Below are 19,194 nucleotides of genomic sequence, written 5' to 3'. Positions count from 1 at the left end.
CCTGTTTTCCCAACACTGTTTGTTGAAGAAACTGGCCTTTCCCTGTCAAGCAGTCTTGGCACCTCTGTACACCATGGAGTGACTGTGTCACGGGTGTCATGGATGTGACCCTCTCTCTTTGGCTCTGTGGTTCCCAGATATGTGCTAGCGTGTGTACAGAGGCCACCATCCTTACCAGGGTGCCCTAACGTGTCGGTGCCTGTATTGTTATGGGAGTGGGGCGTGGGGTTGGTGGACCAAGGGAATATATACTTTTTGATAAATTTTGCAAGGGTAAAATATGACAAGGGTATTTTTCAAAAAGGCAGTAATACTTTACGTCTCTACTCCCCACATTTGAGAGCAGTAGGGTTCTTCTTCATCAGATCCCGGGACTGCAGACTTTAGGAAGGCCTCTCCCTGGTGGGATCATATCTGTGACAAGGAAAAGAGATGTTTCTCTCTATCAGTATGTATGTTAGTGCTTAACATTTAAACACATAAAGACTCCCCTCCTCTCCCTTTCCATGACCTCCAGAAGCCTACTTGAGTGGTAGAGTTCTGCTAACCCATGCTTACCCTATGGAGGTGGAATCACTTGAGGAGGAAAAACCCGGGGTTTGGAGATTAATCTGGCTTCAAATAGTTCCAGGTCGGCCTCCCAGCCCTTTGCTGTGTGATCCTGGGCCGATGAGAGCCTCTCACACTCTAGCCTCTTCACTTGTGAAAGATGCCCGCGCGTTCGCCACTGATGCCGCAGAACAGTGCGGCGACTGTTCAGTCCTCACACGTGGTCTCCAGTCGCTTGGGCTGCGGAACGACTTACGGCCGCCAGGGTGGCTTGGCAACAACAGACTCTTGGGAGGCTGGAAGTCTGAGACGAGGGTCCCCGTGGCTGGGAAGGGCCCTCTTCCTGGCCCGGTCTGCCCACATGGCAGAAGCAGCTGGGGGCTCTGTCCGCAGGCTTCTTCATAAGCTGCTAGCTCCGTGCGTGAGCGCCCCGCTCTCATGCGCTCAGGACTGAGGCCTCCTACTGATCCCATCACCCAGGGAGCTTAGAAGCTCAGCATGAATTTTAGGGGGCACCAACATTTACACTGTAGCCAATGTCATTTTCTGTTTATCAAGGTAGTTCTCAAAAACAGACTTTAAGACGCAACTGTGGCGACAGTAGACAGATGAATGGTTGCCGGGGTTGTGGTGGGCGGGGAGCCATGAAGGGCCACAGCACCAGCATGCTGAGGGCAGTGAGACCCCCGAGGATGGTCCCGTGCTGGTGGGTACATGTCCTTACACATTTGCCCATACAGAGAATACATTACGCTGGGGGTGAAACATTGTGTAAATTATGGACTTTGGGTTCATCCATGGACATAAGTGTACCACTGTCATCAGGGCTATTGATGGGGAACAGGGAGTCTATAGAAAATCTCTATACCTTCCCCTCAAGTTTGCTGTGAACCTTGAATCACTCTACAAAATAGTCTCTTAAAAGTGGTTTTTACATTATTTTTGTGATTATCACAGTAGGTCTAGTTAATATCTTTACACATATACTTATAGTTTTCTTCTTTAAATTCTTTTTCTTCTGATGAGAAATTTCAAGATCTACTTTCTTAGCAACTTGCAAATATTCAGCACACTATTACCCTGTACTCACTGTGTATTACATCACCATGAAGTCTATTTTACAACCGAAGTTTTGGGCCTTTTGATCCCCTTTACCCACTTTGCCCACCTGTTCCCCTCTTGCCTCTGCCAACCAGCTACCTGTTCCCTGTGTTTGCGAGCTTTTGAAAATAAATATTCCATATGTAAGTGAGATCACTCATGGTCTGTCATTGACTTAGTATAATTCCCTCCAGGTCCATTTGTGTTGTCATAAACGGCACGATTTCCTTCTTCTGAGTTGAGTTGGGTTAGTGTTGAGTTAGTGTTTTTCATTTTCTTCAGATAAATGCCTGAAGTGGAGTTCTAGGGCATTTCTACTTTTCATTTCTTGAGGGTCCCCCATGCTGTTTTCCACAGTGGCTGCACTAATTTTTCCACAGTGCTGCAACGGTGCACAAGGGTTCCCCTACCTCCACATCCTTGCCAACACTCATTTTTTCTTGACTTCTTTTTATAAGAGCCATTCTGATGGGTGTGAGGTAATGCCTCAGTGTGGTTTCAACTTGCAGTTCCCTGATAATCAGTGATGGTGACCATCTTTTCATGTACCTCTTGGCCATCTGTATGTCTTCTTTGGGAAAAAGTCTGTTCCTATTCTCTGTCCATTTAAAACTGGATTGTTTCGCTAGTGAGTTGTAGGACTTCCTTATATATTTTGAATATTAACCCCTTATCAGATATATGATTTGCAGATATTTTCTCCCATTCAGTAGTTATTCTTTTATTCTTTTAAAAAGATATATTTATTTATTTTAGCGGGGAGGGGCAGAGGGAGAGAGAGAATTCCATGCAGGCTCTGCACTGAGTGTGGTCCCCACTGTGGGGCTCGATCTCACGACTCCAAGATCATGACCTGAGCCAAAACCAAGAGTCAGATGCTTAACCGGCTAAGCCACCAGGCGCCCTTGTCTTTTCATTTTGTTGATGGTTTCCTTTGCTGTGCAGGAGCTTTTTACTTTGATATAGTCCCATTTATTTATTTTTGCTTTTGTTGCCTTTGGTTTTGGTGTTGAATGCATAAGATCATTACTGAGATCAATGGCAAGGAGTTTACTGTGTCTTCTTTTAGGATTTTATGGTTTCAGGTCTTCTTTTCATATCTTCAATCAGTTCTGAGTTAGGTTTGCGTGTGGTGTAAGATAGTGGTCCAGCATCCTCCTTCTGGATGTGGCTGTCCAGTTCTCCACATGTGATTTATGACCGACTGTCCTTTCCCATTGTGTATCTTGGCTCCTTTGTCATAAATTAATTGATCATATATGCATGTATTTATTTCTGTGCTGTATTTTCTGTTCCACTGATCTCTGTTTTTACACCAACACCACTCTGTTTTGATTATATTTTACTATAGTTTTGTAATGCAATTTGAAATGAAGTAGTGTAATATTTCCAACTTTTTTGCTCTTTCTCAAGATTACTTTGGCTATTCAGAATGTTTTGTGGTTTCACACACGTTTTAGGGTTGTTTATTCTAATTCTGTGAAAAATGCCTTTGGAATTTTGATAGGGATTGTACTGAATCTGTAGGTCGCTTTGGGTAATTTGGATATTTCAACAATACTGATTCTTATAAGCCATGGGCATGGAATATCTTCCCATTTATTTGTATCATCTTCAATTTTTTTTTGAAAGATTTTATTTATTTATTTGAGAGAGAGACAATGAGAGAGAGACAATGAGAGAGATCATGCGCGAGGAGAAGGTCAGAGAGAGAAGCAGACTCCCTGTGGAGGTAGGAGCCCGATGCGGGATTCCATCCTGGAACTCCGGGATCATGACCCGAGCTGAAGGCAGTCGTCCAACCGAGCCACCCAGGCATCCCTCATCTTCAACTTCTTCCAATAATATCTTACAGTTTTCAGTGTGCAGGTCTTTAACTTCCTTGGTTAAATTTATAACCTTATAAGTTAATGAAATTGTAAATGAGATTATTTACTTAATTTCTCTTTTTGATGGTTCATTATTAGTGTACCGAAATGTAACAGATTTTTGTATATTGACTTTGTATTCTGCAACTTTTTGAATTTGTTTAACCATTTTTTGATGGAGTCTTTAGGGTTTTCTATATATAACATCAGGTCATCTGTAAGTAGTGACAGTTTTATGTCTTCCTTTCTGATTTAGATACCTTTTCTTTTTTCTTCTTCTTCTTCTTCTTCTTCTTCTTCTTCTTCTTCTTCTTCCTCTTCCTCTTCTTCCTCTTCTTCCTCTTCTTCCTCTTCTTCCTCTTCTTCCTCTTCTTCCTCTTCTTCCTCTTCTTCCTCTTCTTCCTCTTCTTCCTCTTCTTCCTCTTCTTCCTCTTCTTCCTCTTCTTCCTCTTCTTCCTCTTCTTCCTCTTCTTCCTCTTCTTCCTCTTCTTCCTCTTCTTCCTCTTCTTCCTCTTCTTCCTCTTCTTCCTCTTCTTCCTCTTCTTCCTCTTCTTCCTCTTCTTCCTCTTCTTCCTCTTCTTCCTCTTCTTCCTCTTCTTCCTCTTCTTCCTCTTCTTCCTCTTCTTCCTCTTCTTCCTCTTCTTCCTCTTCTTCCTCTTCTTCCTCTTCTTCCTCTTCTTCCTCTTCTTCCTCTTCTTCCTCTTCTTCCTCTTCTTCCTCTTCTTCCTCTTCTTCCTCTTCTTCCTCTTCTTCCTCTTCTTCCTCTTCTTCCTCTTCTTCCTCTTCTTCCTCTTCTTCCTCTTCTTCTTCTTCTTTCTTTCTTTCTTTCTTTCTTCTTTCTTCTTTCTTCTTCTTTTTTAAAGATGTGTTTATTAGGGCGCCTGGGTGGCTCAGTGGGTTAAGCCGCTGCCTTCGGCTCAGGTCATGATCTCAGGGTCCTGGGATCGAGTCCCGCATCGGGCTCTCTGCTCAGCAGAGCCTGCTTCCTCCTCTCTCTCTGCCTGCCTCTCTGCCTACTTGTGTTCTCTCTCTGTCAAATAAATAAATAAAATCTTTAAAGATGTGTTTATTAGATAGAGAGTGAGCATGAGACAGGGAGGGGGTGGAGAGAGAATCTCAAGCAGACTCCCCACTGAGCACAGAGCTCTACATGGGGGCTCGATCCCAGGACCCTGAGATTATGACTTGAGCCAAAATCAAGAGTCACATACTTACCTGACTGAGCCACTCAGGTGTCCCAAGACACGTTTTATTTCTTATTCTTGCTTCATTATTCTGGCGTGGACTTCCAGTACTACGTTGAATAAAAGTGGTGACGGTGAGCATCTGTATCGTATTCCTGGTCCTGGAAAGCTTTTCACTGTTGTGTATGGCATTAGCTGTGGGCTTGTCATACATGGCCTTCATGATGTGGAGGTAGATTTCCTCGGTGTCCACTTTGTTGGAAGTCTTTGTCATCAATGGATATTGAAGTCAGTCAAGTGTTTTTCTGCATTCATTGAGATGATCATGTGATTTTTACCCTTCACCTTGTTAATGTGGTGTATCCCACTGACTGCTGGGTGGGTGTTAGATTGTCCTCACATCCCTGGAGTAAATCTCACTTGATCGTGTTGAATGATCCTTTAGTGTGTTGGTGATTTGGTTTGCTGCTGTGTAGATGAGGATTATCTCATCTGTGCTTGTCAGGGATATTGGCCTGTGATTCTCTTTCCTGCGGCATCCTTGTCTGGTTTTGGTTTCAGGCTAATGTTGGTCTCATAGAATGAGTTTGGAAGTGTTTCTTCCTCTTCTATTTTTGGAAGAACTTGAAAGTTGGAGAAGGATTGGTAATAATTCTTTGAATGATTGGTAGAATTCACTAGTATTTGTTGTGAGGAATGAAGTCTTAATTAAAAAAATAGACTGTTATTAGGAAACATATAAAACATTACAAAGAAACAAGGAACATAAATGTGGCAGCATTGCCTACTTCGTTTTATCTTTGTTATTTGCAAGGGAACAGTTGTGGGGTGACTATTCAGATAACATTTTTCTACAGTTATATCCACACTGTTTGTCACGTTTTCTCAGCGGTGATCAGAGCTGTGTTGCCCACGTAGCTCCTTGTATGAGCTCCATCATAAAGACATTCTCCTGGGACGCCTGGGTGGCTCAGTTGGTTAAGCAGCTGCCTTCGGCTCAGGTCATGATCCCAGCGTCCTGGGATCGAGTCCCACATCGGGCTCCTTGCTCCGCAGGGAGCCTGCTTCTCCCTCTGACTCTGCCTTCCACTCTGTCTGCCTATGCTCACTCTCGCTCGCTGTCTCTCTGACAAATAAATAAATAAAAAATCTTAAAAAAAAAAAATAAAGACATTCTCCTTTTAGTGACAGCGTTATCAAGACGCCATCCACACACCATATGACTCACCTACTTAAAGTGCATGATCCCGAGAATTTTAGTATATTCAGGCTAGTGCTGCTGTCACTGAACATGGTATTTGAACATGATCTCCCTCCTCCCCCATACCCGCTCTCTCCTTAGGCAATCACCAATCTCCCTCACTCTATCTCTAGGTTTGCCTGTTCTGGAGTGTTCACGGAAGTGGAATCATATAATTCACAGTCTTTGGGACTGGTTTCTTTACATAGCGTGTTATTGAAAAGGTTCACCCACGTTCCAGCCTGCACCATTCATTCATTCATTCATTCATTTTAGTGGCGAATTAATATTCCTTTGGGTATTCCACATTTCATCTCTCCATTTATCCTTTGATGGGCATCTGGGCGATTTCTACCTTTTGGCTGCTGTGAACATTTGTGTGCAAGTTTTGTGTGGATGGCTGTTTGCATTTCTCTTGGGTGTGTACCGAGAATGGAATTGCCAGGACTATCACAGCCCTGTAGTTAACTCTCTGAGGAACGGACAGATGTTTTCCAAGGCAGCCACACCGCTTTCCATTCCCACCAGGAGTGTACGAGGGTCCCAGTTTCTCCACATCCTTACCGACACTAGTTAATCTTTGATTTTGATTATAGGCATGTTCTGGGTGTGGAATGGTAACTCATTGTAGGTTTTTTTTTTTTTTTTAAAAGATTTATTTTTAAGTAGTCTCTATAGCCAACTTGGGGCTTGAATTCATGACCCCAAGATCAAGGGTCACACGTCCCACTGACAGCCAGCCAGGTGCCTTCATTGTAGTTTTGGTTGGCGTTTTTCTGATGGATAAAGGTGTTGAATATGTTTTCAGACACTCGTTGGCTCTTCTTCAGAGAAATGTTCAGATCCCTTACCCATTTTAAAATTGGGTTATTGGGTCTTTTTATGATTGACTTGAAAAGGTCATTGGTATATTCTAGATATACACCCCTTGTCAGATAAATGGTCTGCAAATGTTTTCTGCCAGTTCCCTCTTTTTTTAAGTCAGGAAGGGAAGAAAACTAAAACATATTAAGTAACTATCATGATCAGCATTATACCTAGTTAGGGCTGTAGAAGTTGCCAGAGCGTAGAAATGATTTCTGTCTTCTAGAGGTTTAGGTTTCTTTGGAGACCCCAGACTTACGTGACAAAACTGGAAAGCAACACAGAATAGCGCATGTTAAGTAGCACACAATCTCAGTCAAAAATGGCATGAAAAAAAGTATGAGAAATAAATGCTCTGGGATTCCAAGGAACTGAGGTTGAAAGCAACTGATTTAAATTATTTATTTTGAGTAGAAATACATGAGCAAATGTTAACTATTCAGGGCAACTTCTAAAAAGGAATATTCTGGTTTGATCAGCTTCCAGAGAGTTTCGCAGTACCGTACACACTGGTCTGTCTTCCTGGCGGACTGTCCCTGTTTATCCCTGTGCTCCCGGTTCTGGGCATGCGGCCAGAACTGTTTGTTGAAGGAACGAGCACATGCCAGCAGGGCTGGAGGGCGCAGGGCATGTGGCACTGAATGAGCACTTCCCTGAAGCTGGCACAGATGCCAATGTTAGGGTGGAAAGAGCAAGAGGTGGAGGGGCCCTGGTGCCCCTCAGGGCTCTTCCCTGAACTAGCTCGGCAGCAGCGGCCTTTCCAGTCCTACAGCCTCACTGTGAAGTGAGGGGAATGCACTGGGTCTTCTCCTCTAAACATTCTGAGATTTATGAGCAGCAAAAACTTGACACATTTAGAACCAGCTAAAAATTCTCTAAGTAGAATTTGAATGCATGATTAAGGTTTTATGCTAAAATAGCGCTGACAGGGGCCCCTGGGTGGCTCAGTGGGTTAAACCTCTGCCTTCAGCTCAGGTCATGATCTCAGGGTCCTGGGATGGAGCCCCGCATTGGGCTCTCTGCTCACCGGGGAGCCCGCTCCCCACCCACCCCTGCCTGCCTCTCTGCCTACTTGTGATCTCTGTCAAATAAATAAATAAATAAATAAATAAACTCTTTAAAAAAATAGCACTGACTTTAGCACTTCCCGTTTCTATAAAATTGTGTCAAGGAAATGGTATTTCTGATATTGGATGTACTATAAAGATATTTACAAGGCAGTATCTTTTTTAAAATATATTTTTATAAAGATTTTATTTATTTATTTGACAGAGAGAGAGAGAGACAGTGAGAGAGGGAACACAAGCAGGGGGAGCAGCAGGCAGAGGGTGAGGGGGAAGCAGACTTCCTGCCAAGCAGGGAGCCCAAAGCTGGGGCTCAATCCCAGGACCCTGGGATCATGACCTGAGCCGAAGGTAGACCTTCAACTGACTGAGCTACCCAGGCGTTCCTACAAGGCAGTACCTTAAGGATTATCATTAAGTAGAATGTTAGAATTAATTTATCAACTTATACTCTACTTTCTTTCAAACAAGATTTGAGATGGCAATTCAAGCTAGTATCTTTTTCCCTAAGGCAAAAGGTTCTTAGATGCTATTAAAATACATTCTGTTTGTTATTTTTATTTTTTAAACAAACTTGATATTTCGGAGGCTAAGATTTTAAACAGGATTAGGAGAGGAGAAATAGTTCGGTAATGCTATTTTAACATGAAGCTCTAAAATTAACGGCTTTTAAACATGAAAGCTCTAATTTTCTGTCAGACCGTTTAGGTTGGAGAAGGACCATCACCAGCTACTATAAATCTCTGCGTGCGTGCTTAATGATAAATAAGCCAGTGATGGTTTGGTTCAAGTAAATGCTTTTTCTTTGTAAAATCATGAGTCCTAGTAAATGTCATGCTTGAATTTCACACCTCTGACATATCTATAACAGAGACTCTGACCTATATAACACCGAAATCTCTCATTTCTTCAGAGAGGCTTAGGTAAATTCAGTAGAAATAGAAACATGACCGTGACCTGTACATCTAACGAGTCTGTGGCTAGTGTTGAAAATGTTTAAAATTTTGTTCTCTCTCTTTCCTTTCTCTCTCTCTCTCTCTTTTTAAAGTATTAGGCCGTAAGCTAATTTTATATAAACATATAGCAAACAAAGTATGACAAATCTGAATAATTCATTCAATGTTTATATGTTTTATATTAAAATCATGTAAATTAAAACTTGTTTGTTTTACATTTACAGTTGATATAAATAAACTTCAAAGTATCTATTTCCTAGGTTTTTTTTAAAAGATTTTTTATTTTTATTTATTTGACAGAGATCACAGGCAGGCAGAGAGGCAGGTAGAGAGAGAGGAGGGGGGGAAGCAGGCTCCCTGCTGAGCAGAGAGCCTGATGCGGGGCTCGATCCCAGGACCCTGAGATCATGACCTGAGCCGAAGGCAGAGGCCTTAACCCACTGAGCCACCAGGCGCCCCTATTTCCTATGTTTTGAATTTTATGACAAGCAACCCCTTTAGCTCCAGTAACTTATTTAAAAGCTTAAAAGCTTTTGTTAAAATACTCTGTATTAAGTAGTGAGTGTTTCCTAGGGAACTCAGCACATTTCCATGTGAGTAATCTGATTTAACTAGAAATGTATCTGAACCACAGTGTCCTATATTGATCATAAACATCTGTATTAATATTTTCCTGTAAAAGCTCTGTTAACAGTCTAAATGATAGGTTGGTTCCTTGAAAAAGCCAAATGTTCTTTGAAGTAAGGGTGTTTGGTGGGAGACAAGTGAATACACTAACTTTTAAACATTTTTATACAGGATTACCTGAACCATCCTTTGCTGCGAAACATGAAGACAATTTGTTTAAGGATTTGTTTCAAGACTACGAAAGATGGGTCCGTCCCGTGGAGCACCTGAATGACAAAATAAAAATAAAGTTTGGCCTTGCGATATCTCAGTTAGTGGATGTGGTAGGTGTGCATATCATGACATACTTCATTTCATATGGGCTTCCTGAGGGCATTGCGGGGGCCCAGGCACCATGTGAGGCCACGGGGATGGCAAAGGTGGACGGGACATTCATACTCCTGAAGGAATGCAGCAGGGAGGAAGAACTACTACGCGAGAGGCCTAGGAATGCACTGTTTCTCTAATACCGTATCATTTAGAAGTCATTTATTGGTCATTTTAATGGGCCTGTTTTTAATAAGTTCAAGGATAGTAAACCTTTTATATGGGAGATTCTCATTACATGTGTTTAAAAATACGATTTTAAAAAGTCAACATTTTAAAGAGGAGAAAGTCCAAGAGTAGATTTGTAGATTTTGGGGACCAGAGGGGTTCTCAGCAGATCATTGTTTCAGTACCACACTTAAAACCTATCTGAGACTTTCCCATATGACACCCAGGGAGTATCTGTTCCATTGTAACTTGTTTTTATTGTCAGGAGATCCTTTCTACTTAAAGGAAAAAATTCACACTAATTTTTAAATTAGTTTCTTCTTGTTCTGATCATGTCAGTCAATAATAATTTCCCTGCTGTGTTCCCAGAATAGTCCGTGTGTGTGTGTGTGCATGAGAGAAAGAATGTACACCAACATTTATAGGTGTGCCTTTATTTCCTAATTAGAGAAGCAATGCATAATTTTTGTTGAGAGTTTGGAAAGTGTGAACACATTCAGATGGGGAAATAAAAACTGACTGTGATTCTGTGACCCAGAGATGACCAGTGGTAACATTTTGCTGTATTTCTTGCAAGTTTTTCCTGTGTGTATGTTTTAAAATTGGGTTATTTTGACATAAGGAAGGCCTTTTTTCCTCCTGTTTCCCCCCCCCCTCAAAATTTTATTATTTATTTATTTTAAGGATTTGTTTGTTTATTTGACAGAGAGACAGTGAGAGAGGGAACACAAACAGGGGGAGAAAAAGGGAGAAGCAGGCCCCCCGCTGAGCAGGGAGCCCCATGCAGGGCTCGATCCCAGATCCCCCGGATCATGACCTGAGCTGAAGGCAGACATCTAACTGACTGAGCCACCCAGGTGCCCCACAGAGTACACATTTTTTAAAAAGTCTGTTGATATATGTCACTTTAAGTGCCTCCAGAAAGATCAGTGAATATGGACTGTGTTGTGTGCTTGGCCCTCTGCTTGGGGATTTTAAATATAAATACAACAGAGAAGTAGGAGGGTGAGCAGGGCTTGCTCTCAAAGACCTCTCTTTCTAGTTGGGACTGTGAGCAAGTAAGTGGAGTCACTATAGGACACAGCATTACTGGCCACAAAAATCTGGGAACTTGGGTTTTAATCAGATTGTCACAGAAAGCAGGATGGAGGAGGGGGCACTGGGGCCGGCCTTGTGGTGAGTGCGGGATTGCACATGCAGAGAGGAAAGTAACACGGAGCAGTGTGGTCACGGGCTCAGAAGCGACTAGGAACCTATTTGTCCAGCTGTTGAAATCAAAGGGTTAATGTTGGGAGCCACCCTGGGATGGCCTGATGGGTCTCGGGGTTGCCTACATGCCACAGTGCTGTGCCCCCTGCCAGTTTTCTATTGCCTCTTGGAACAAGTCGCTCATCCTTCAAGGCCAAATTTATTTGACCCGTGGTGGAATCTTTCCAGAGTTCCTAAGACCGTCCCCTCTGTTGCCATTGCCCTCTGCTCTTGACAAGTGGCCATCACGGTGGCTGGCGCTCGTGCACTCTGGGTGGTGCCCTCAAAGCCCGTTGAGCTTCATTCCTTGGGTCTGTCCCAGAGCCCAGCACAGTGCCTGGCGCACGGTAGGGGCTATGCGGATGACAGATGTGACGGCCACAGGTGTGGTCGAAGTTGTGCTTTAGAAGAGCCATAGGATGGCTAAATATGTGGTCTTGAGGACTGAAGGCGACGAGAAGCTTGGGAGGCCCGTGGAGGCTGGGTGGCAGGAGTCGCCGGACTGGAACACTGAGCAGAGTGGGAGGTGGCAGGTTGTGAGGTCTATGTGGTGACGAGGAAGAACAGGGCTGAAAGGTTGAACCCGTCGCTCTGCGGCAGGCAGAGGAGATGGTGTGTCCCACTCCAATAGCAGGTGCTTGTGGTTGTTCAAAAGAAAATGTTCCCGAGGCCCTTGGGAAGTCAAGCCCGGCTCTGTGAGGAGACAGGAGGCTCAGGGACGGCCTGGCCCAGGGCCGAGTGTCAAAAATGTGGGACTGATGCGTGTTCATGCGAGCAGGGGAAGCTGGAGGGGCCATCCTTGAGGAGCATCTGGAGGAGGCGGTGGAAGAAAGGATGAGCCAAGCAGGGAAGCTGGGGGAAGAGCTGTCTCCTGAGAGAAGAGCCCAGAACACGTAAGGTCAGTGATGACGATGACAAGACAGAAGGAGGACAGGAGCTGGGGGAGGTGTGGTGAGGACATGGAGCACAGACGTCCCTGCCATCGCTGAGCTCTGCCCCCCTCAGTCTGTGGTCACGTTTGGGGATTCCTCCCAGAAGTTCGCTCAGATTCCCGCCTTCTTCCCCATGTGTTCTCGCTCACTCATCTTTCTGAAATCTCCAGGTTGGCTGGCTCGTCAGTTGCTAATTTTACAGTCAGGTTAGAACACGATTGCCCCTGCGGGGCGCCTGGGGGGCTCAGTCATTAAGGTCTGCCTTCGGCTCAAGTCATGATCCCAGGGTCCTGGCATCGAGCCCCGCATTGGGCTCCCTACTCGCCAGGAAGCATGCTTCTCCCTCTCCCACTGCTTGTGTTCTCTCGCTGGGTCTCTCTCTGTCAAATAAAGAAAATCTTACAAAAAACAACCAAAAAAACTATTGCCCCTGAAACTTTTCTGTTCAACTTATGTGTAGCTAACGGGCACTTGTGTCCTGGTGACAAGGACACCTGCACTTGTCCTTGCTTGGGTTTGTGTCTTTTACATCCTGCATAGTGCTGAACACAAGAGACATGCTTGGGAGACAACTAGGTCCCCTTAAGTTGGGCTGTAGAGCCGCATTTGGGGCTGGTTGTGAACTTGGGTATTCCTTTATCTGTATTGAAGATATGAAGTATTGACTGGGTCCTAGCCCATGGTACAAAATTTATGTGTGTTCACATATTCTGGGGAAAAGGTCTATAATTTTCATTAGATTCTCAAAGATGACCTATTGCTTTATAGGGTCATAGGTAATAGGTTTACCAGAACTTTCCCAACTGTTAATGCTTCTGTTTAGAACTTTGGGCACAGAGACCAGCCCTTACTCTGGATGCTGTATGACTCTGGGGCACACGGGGGAGCTGGTAGGGTAGGGTTTAAACTCAGGAGCTTTGAATTCTAACATCAGTTCTCCCACCGGTCGGTGGTGTTTAGGCAAGTGGCCTGGCTGCGCTGGTTTCTGTACTTGCAGAGTGAATGGTTACGGTAGATGAAATCTCTAGGTCCTTGCCAGCACGAGTGCTTTAATCAAGGACAACTGCCCTTTGGAACAGGAGTGCAGGAGGGATGGCCTTGCTGTGTTTCCTGGTAGCTATTCCCATGGGAGGGACTTCACCCCTGTCTTTGTCCCAAGGGAGGTGCCTCCTCCAAACTCCTCCTCTCTCCCGGGTGCTCAGCTGCTGTTGGAATGCATGCCCTCCAGGCACATGAGCCATTTAAAACCCTGTCCCCTCTCCCGAGCCCAGGGATGGCCTCTTGCCGTGTGGGTCTCTGCACTTGGTGTTATATCCCGCATACTGTGGCCGATTATCACGATGGTCTCGTAGGGGCCCATTCGGCTCCATGATGTTTCCATAAATGTAATGGAAGAAATGTCACTTTAGCTGGGCCTTGAGAATTCAGTGAAACGCTGGTCTCAGCAAAGAAACAACATCAGGGAGGTGTGAGTGACAAGTATTGAAGAACTCAGTTCTCTAGCAAAGCCGGTGGTGAGAGCTCATGAGGTTGCATGCAGGGCAGCGAGCATAGTGTCTTGTCCTCATGGCAGTGCCTCGGAGGTTCAGAGCTGTGCTCAGCGGAGACACAGAACTACCCTCCCTGCATTGTGGCACTTCCGAGGTCACCGTGTGCTTTATCAATAATTCACAGTCAGCTTCTTCCTTTCTTAGCGCTAAGGACGTAAAGTCATGCTGTGCCTGTTCCTTGGACTGTGTCTCAGCTTTGAGGTCACAGCGTACTTGAGCCCGTGTGTTCAGTTGGAGATGCCGGTGGTGTGCCATGGCGGTGTACCTGACGTACAGAGCACCCTGAGGGGAATGACGTGCAGTTAGGCTGAAAAAGGACCCTGCCCTTCCAGAGAATGGCATCCATGAGCAGGATGTAGGGACTGTACGGACAGGAGTGTTTGTATAAAACTATAAAAGTTCTTATTTCTAGAATTATTGTTTCTGTACTTGAAATAATCAGCCTTGTTTACATTTTTGTTTTCTAGGATGAGAAAAACCAGTTAATGACAACAAATGTCTGGTTGAAACAGGTGTGTATGAAATGCAAAAGGTCACCTGAGTGGTCCCGGGTGCTGTGACCAGAGGATTGACAGCACCGAGGAACACGAGCAGGGAGTTTCTGGGGGCGGGGCAGGATGCAGGAGGGTGGGGGTCGATGGGGTTCTCATGGAGCGGTTGCTGTCTGCCAGGCACCGTTGTGGGCACCAGGGAAACAGCAGTGAACAACACAGACAGAAGTCCTGGCCATCAGGAAGCTTCCTTTTGGTTGGAGGAAAGAAACAAGGAAGCTGTATTGTGCCTCGAATGCTGACAAGGTTCACAGGGGGCAAGGGGATCTTTGGGGATGTACTTTTAAATAGGATGGGTGGGGAAACCATTGAGAAGAATGTAGTGTTTGAGCAAGACCTGGAGGAAGAAAAAGAAGCCGTATGAGTATCTGGGGGAGAACTGACCCAGGCAGAGCGGAACAAGCATGTGCAAAGGCCCTGTGGCTGGAGTGTGCCTGGGGTGTTTCAGGAGAAGCAAGCCAGCCAGTATGGGTAGGGATGAGTGAGCCATGGGGAAGGAGGCGTGTATAGAAGAGGTCAGAGAAGCAGTGGGAGGCGTTTAGTAGGCACCTGGGCTGGTGTCGGGATGATGGTATTTACTTGGAGTGAGATGGGAATGGGGGATGAGTTACTCTTATAGACAGAGCCCTTTGTAGAAAGGACTTCTTTGTCTTCTGGGCCATCAGACTTACGTCCTCAGCTGCTGCTGTGTGCTTCCCTTCAGCCTTTCTTTATTATCCCTAATTATAACATGGACTACCAGTTCCCTGGCCCTAATTCCTAAAAGGCATGCCTCCTTTTTTGGGGATGCAAGTCTTAACATGATCCCAGAATGTCACTTTGTGGAGTGTATAATAAATCCAGGGGGACCAGTCCAACCAATGACAATAGAGCTAGAAAAGAGAAAGTCTGCCTAAACCTGGTCCTTACATGCCCATGGCTGCAGCCCTGAGCATGGTCACTGGCGGGGGAGGAGGTGCCGAGCAGAGCACGGGCCTCACCTGTGTTGCATGAGGACCAGGGGCTGTGCTCCCATGCTCTCAAGTAAGATGTGGAGCTGAGTGTTCTCTGTGGCGAGCAGAGACGCTTTCTGTGTCTAGAACTTCTAGATTTGGTAAAAAGTGTAGCTTTTACTACTCTTGACCGTCGATGTCATTGGAATTGGCAATTGAGGCCATTGTCTTTGTTCTGAAGGAGTGGACGGACGTGAAATTAAGATGGCATCCTGAGGAGTACGGAGGAATAAAAGTTATACGGGTCCCTTCAGACTCTCTCTGGACTCCAGACATTGTTTTGTTTGATAAGTAAGTTATATTCTAAATACCACTTTGTGTTTTTAAAAGGAAACACTTGTATTTTTATGAGGCACTAGTAACTTTTCTTCTCTTGGAACATTGTTTAGCTCTAAGATCAAATGACTTGATCCTATGTTTTTGTGAACCTGCACGTAGGCTCTGTGGGTCCTCTCCTTTTCTTGGTATATTGTTTCCTGATCGTGAACGTGTTCTTTGGTTTTTAAGACTTGTAGAGCTTCTGGGAAGTCCAGGGAGGTGTAAGGAAGTGGGGGGTTTACCTATAATAACCCCATCATCCCTGCACTTGGAGGCAACGTGCACAGTAGCCGACACGTACAGTGGACTCACTCCGTGTCTGGCTGCGTGCTCTGAGCCGCTGTGCTTTATCGATCCCGACTGTCATTCGGGTGGCATTGTTGACGGACAAATGGGGACCGGCATTACAACCTCGGCCACGACCCCACAGTTTGCCTGTGTCCGAGTGGGCTTCCCACGAGGCAGCCTGACGTCAGACTTACCCTCTGATTCAATAGACTACGATTCTGCCAGATCACCTTCCAGATTTTGGGGTTATTTTTTCAAAAAAATAGTTGAAATTCTACTTTATGTTCAAATAAATTTTGCTTCTAATTTTCTTAAATACTGCATTGGAATTATCCCTTGATGAGGGGCGTTGAGTCCACCCATCTCCACGGGCATCCTACCTCACTGTGTCTTCAGGATGGTTCTCACTGGGGGAAAAGATAATTCTGGGATCGAGTTTCAGGTTTTCTAGGACCACCCATGGCAAATCTGGAAATTTGTGCTTCTCCTAAAACACTCTGTGGTATTTGCAAGAAGGCGTTTGGCACGAAGTCAGAGCAAGCACTATGCAAAAATACCAGTCTTTAGACACCCTTTCCTTGCTCCCTTCTCCGCAGGTGAAGAGGGAACAAGGTGTACCTTCTCAGGACACAGCTCCCTGGAGTGTCCTGTACTCCAGGCAGCTGAAAACACGTTTGCATGGGCATGAGTCTAACAAAAGTCACATGAGTTTTAAGATACAAGAAACTAGTATTTCAAAGAAAGCTTATGTCAGTTGACTTCTCCAGGATGTGAGTTCCTGGGGTGGCAGAGCTCGAGAGGCCCACAGGCTGGCGTCCAGTGTTTGTGACAGAGGGAAGAGCACTGTGGGGGAGTCTAGGCACATGGAGTTGGGCTCTGGCTGCTCTCTGATTGTTTAAATAGCCCAGTTGTAGTTCACAGGTCAGGTGAGATCTTTCAGCCTCTCAAGAATCAGGATGTTGGGAAGTCGAGCTGGCTCACCAGTCTTGGAGAGGATGTGGAAGGAGTTTGGCTCCCGGAGGGTCCCGTGTTTGAGGAAGATGGACTTAGAACAGAGTCCCCGTGTCTCTGGCCCACTCATCTACAAAGTGTCTCGTGTTTTGGCACAGGCTTTCTTTCACAGAAGGCTCGTGAAGTGCGGGTTTGGGCTGTCTCATCTCTCACTGTCCTGTACGTGTGTGTGTTTCAGCGCAGACGGGCGTTTCGAGGGGGCCAGCACAAAAGCTGTCGTCAGGCATGACGGCACGGTGACCTGGACACCACCCGCAAACTACAAGAGTTCCTGTACCATCGATGTCACGTTTTTCCCATTTGATCTCCAAAACTGTTCCATGAAGTTTGGTTCTTGGACTTATGACGGATCACAGGTTGATATCATTTTGGAGGACCAAGATGTAGACAAGAGAGACTTCTTCGACAACGGAGAATGGGAGATTGTCAGCGCCACGGGGAGCAAAGGGAACAGGACGGACAGCTCCTGTTGGTACCCACACATCACGTACTCCTTCGTAATCAAGCGCCTGCCTCTCTTCTACACCTTGTTCCTTATCATCCCCTGTATCGGTCTCTCCTTCCTAACCGTGCTCGTCTTCTATCTCCCTTCCCACGAAGGGGAGAAGATCTGTCTCTGCACGTCTGTACTGGTCTCTTTGACAGTCTTCCTGCTGGTTATCGAAGAGATCATCCCCTCGTCTTCCAAAGTGATCCCTCTGATCGGAGAGTACCTGGTGTTCACCATGATTTTTGTGACGCTGTCCATCATGGTCACCGTCTTCGCCATCAACATCCACCACCGTTCCTCCTCAACACACGACGCCATGGCGCCCTGGGTCCGCAGGGTCTTTCTGCATAAGCTTCCCAAACTGCTCTGCATGAGAAGCCATGTGGACCGGTACTTTGCTCCGAAAGAGGGGACCGAGGGCGCTGGGAGACCAGAGTCTTCTCAAAACCCACTGGAGGCCGCGCTGGATTCCATCCGCTACATCACCAGACACGTCACGAAGGAGAACGACGTCCGTGAGGTCCGTGCCGTGTGGTGTTTGCGATACATGGCTGCTTCTGTTCTGAGTGCGGGGCAGTAAATGGCAGGACCTCGAGGGGACCCCGATGTCGAGGGCCACAAATGTTGGGGCACTGTCCTTAGAAGGTCTTTACTGGAACTGGCTTCATCAAAATATCAGCATCAGGCCACCTCTGCCCCCTTGCTTCTCCGTCCCCCTGGCCACTCCATAATTACCAAGAGTAACAATTCTGCCATGATTATTTTAATTCTGTCTTCCATAACTTTGTGTCTGAATTCTGTGCTGATCTGTCGGCACAGCTCGGCACGATCATTGATCAGAATTTGTTTCATTTTTTAACCAATGAGCCTAATGGAGGCTTTATAAATATAGCCAAGATGTTTCTTCTAGAATATATCCTTTTGTTGTTCATTTACAAGAGAATATCAATGAAATTAAAAGCAGTAAGGTATTCTTGGGTGTCACATATGCCAAAGTGTTCATGTGAAGTTTAGTAATAGTGCTTAATAACATGCTTAATTTTTTTAAAAATAAAAATTCATGTCAAACTTTATTAGGGAAAATAACTCTCACTGGCTTCTTACTTAAGGTTAATATTTAAAGTAAGAATTGAACATGAATACATTCTACTAATGTGATATGAGATTGAACTTTCAAAACATCAAATTTCAATGTCACCATTCTTACTCTTTTTTTAAAGATTTTGTTTATTTGTTTGTCAGAGAGAGTGCCCAAGCAGGGAGAGAGGCAGGCAGAGGCAGAGGGAGAAGCAGGTTCCCTGCTGAGCAAGGAGCCCGATGTGGGACTCAGTCCCACGACCCTGGGGTCATGACCTGAGCCAAAGGCAGAGGATTAACCCACTGAGCCACTCAGGCATCCCACTATTCTTACTCGGGTATAATATTTTTAAAGCTAGGAATATAGCATTTTTATAATTGAATTTACTTGGGACAGCCCCATTAAAATTATATGAATTCTCATTTCTAAAGCTTCTTTAAATGGAAAAATGTCTAGCAGGTGTGGGAAGAAGCATCAAAGCGAATCTGGTAAAATCACAGCCCTCCCCTCCGGAAGGAGTATAGGACATAGATATCGGAAAAACGTGTAATGCTTGTGGATTTTTAAGGTTTCTATTTCATGATTAGTATGATGAGTTTATGAGGTCTGAAGCAATCGATGGAGTCTTAAAACATATAAATGTTAAGTCATGATTGGAATAGAGACGGAATTTAATCTGCAAAGGGCTGTGTGAAAGGACCAGCACTCATCCCCTGGAGTCAGTAAATGGATTTTATTTTCAGGGGGAC

General features: G+C 45.1%; 1 protein-coding gene across 2 annotated transcripts in view; it reads left to right on the top strand.

The window, feature by feature from the left end:
* Window positions 1-19,194, top strand: part of CHRNA5 (cholinergic receptor nicotinic alpha 5 subunit) — a 46,814-nt gene that overhangs the window by 26,074 nt on the left and 1,546 nt on the right. For both annotated transcript variants that reach the window (XM_059179759.1, XM_059179760.1), the window contains exons 2-5: window positions 9,625-9,776; window positions 14,185-14,229; window positions 15,442-15,551; window positions 17,056-17,887. In XM_059179759.1, the coding sequence (XP_059035742.1) occupies window positions 9,625-9,776; window positions 14,185-14,229; window positions 15,442-15,551; window positions 17,056-17,887 (1,139 nt within the window). The remainder of the gene's footprint in view (window positions 1-9,624; window positions 9,777-14,184; window positions 14,230-15,441; window positions 15,552-17,055; window positions 17,888-19,194) is intronic.

This window comes from Mustela lutreola, chromosome 7 (assembly GCF_030435805.1).
Source record: "Mustela lutreola isolate mMusLut2 chromosome 7, mMusLut2.pri, whole genome shotgun sequence".
NCBI lineage: Eukaryota > Metazoa > Chordata > Mammalia > Carnivora > Mustelidae > Mustela > Mustela lutreola.
The sequence above is the reverse complement of the archived record's forward strand: the minus strand, read 5'-3'. Positions and strand labels throughout refer to the sequence as shown.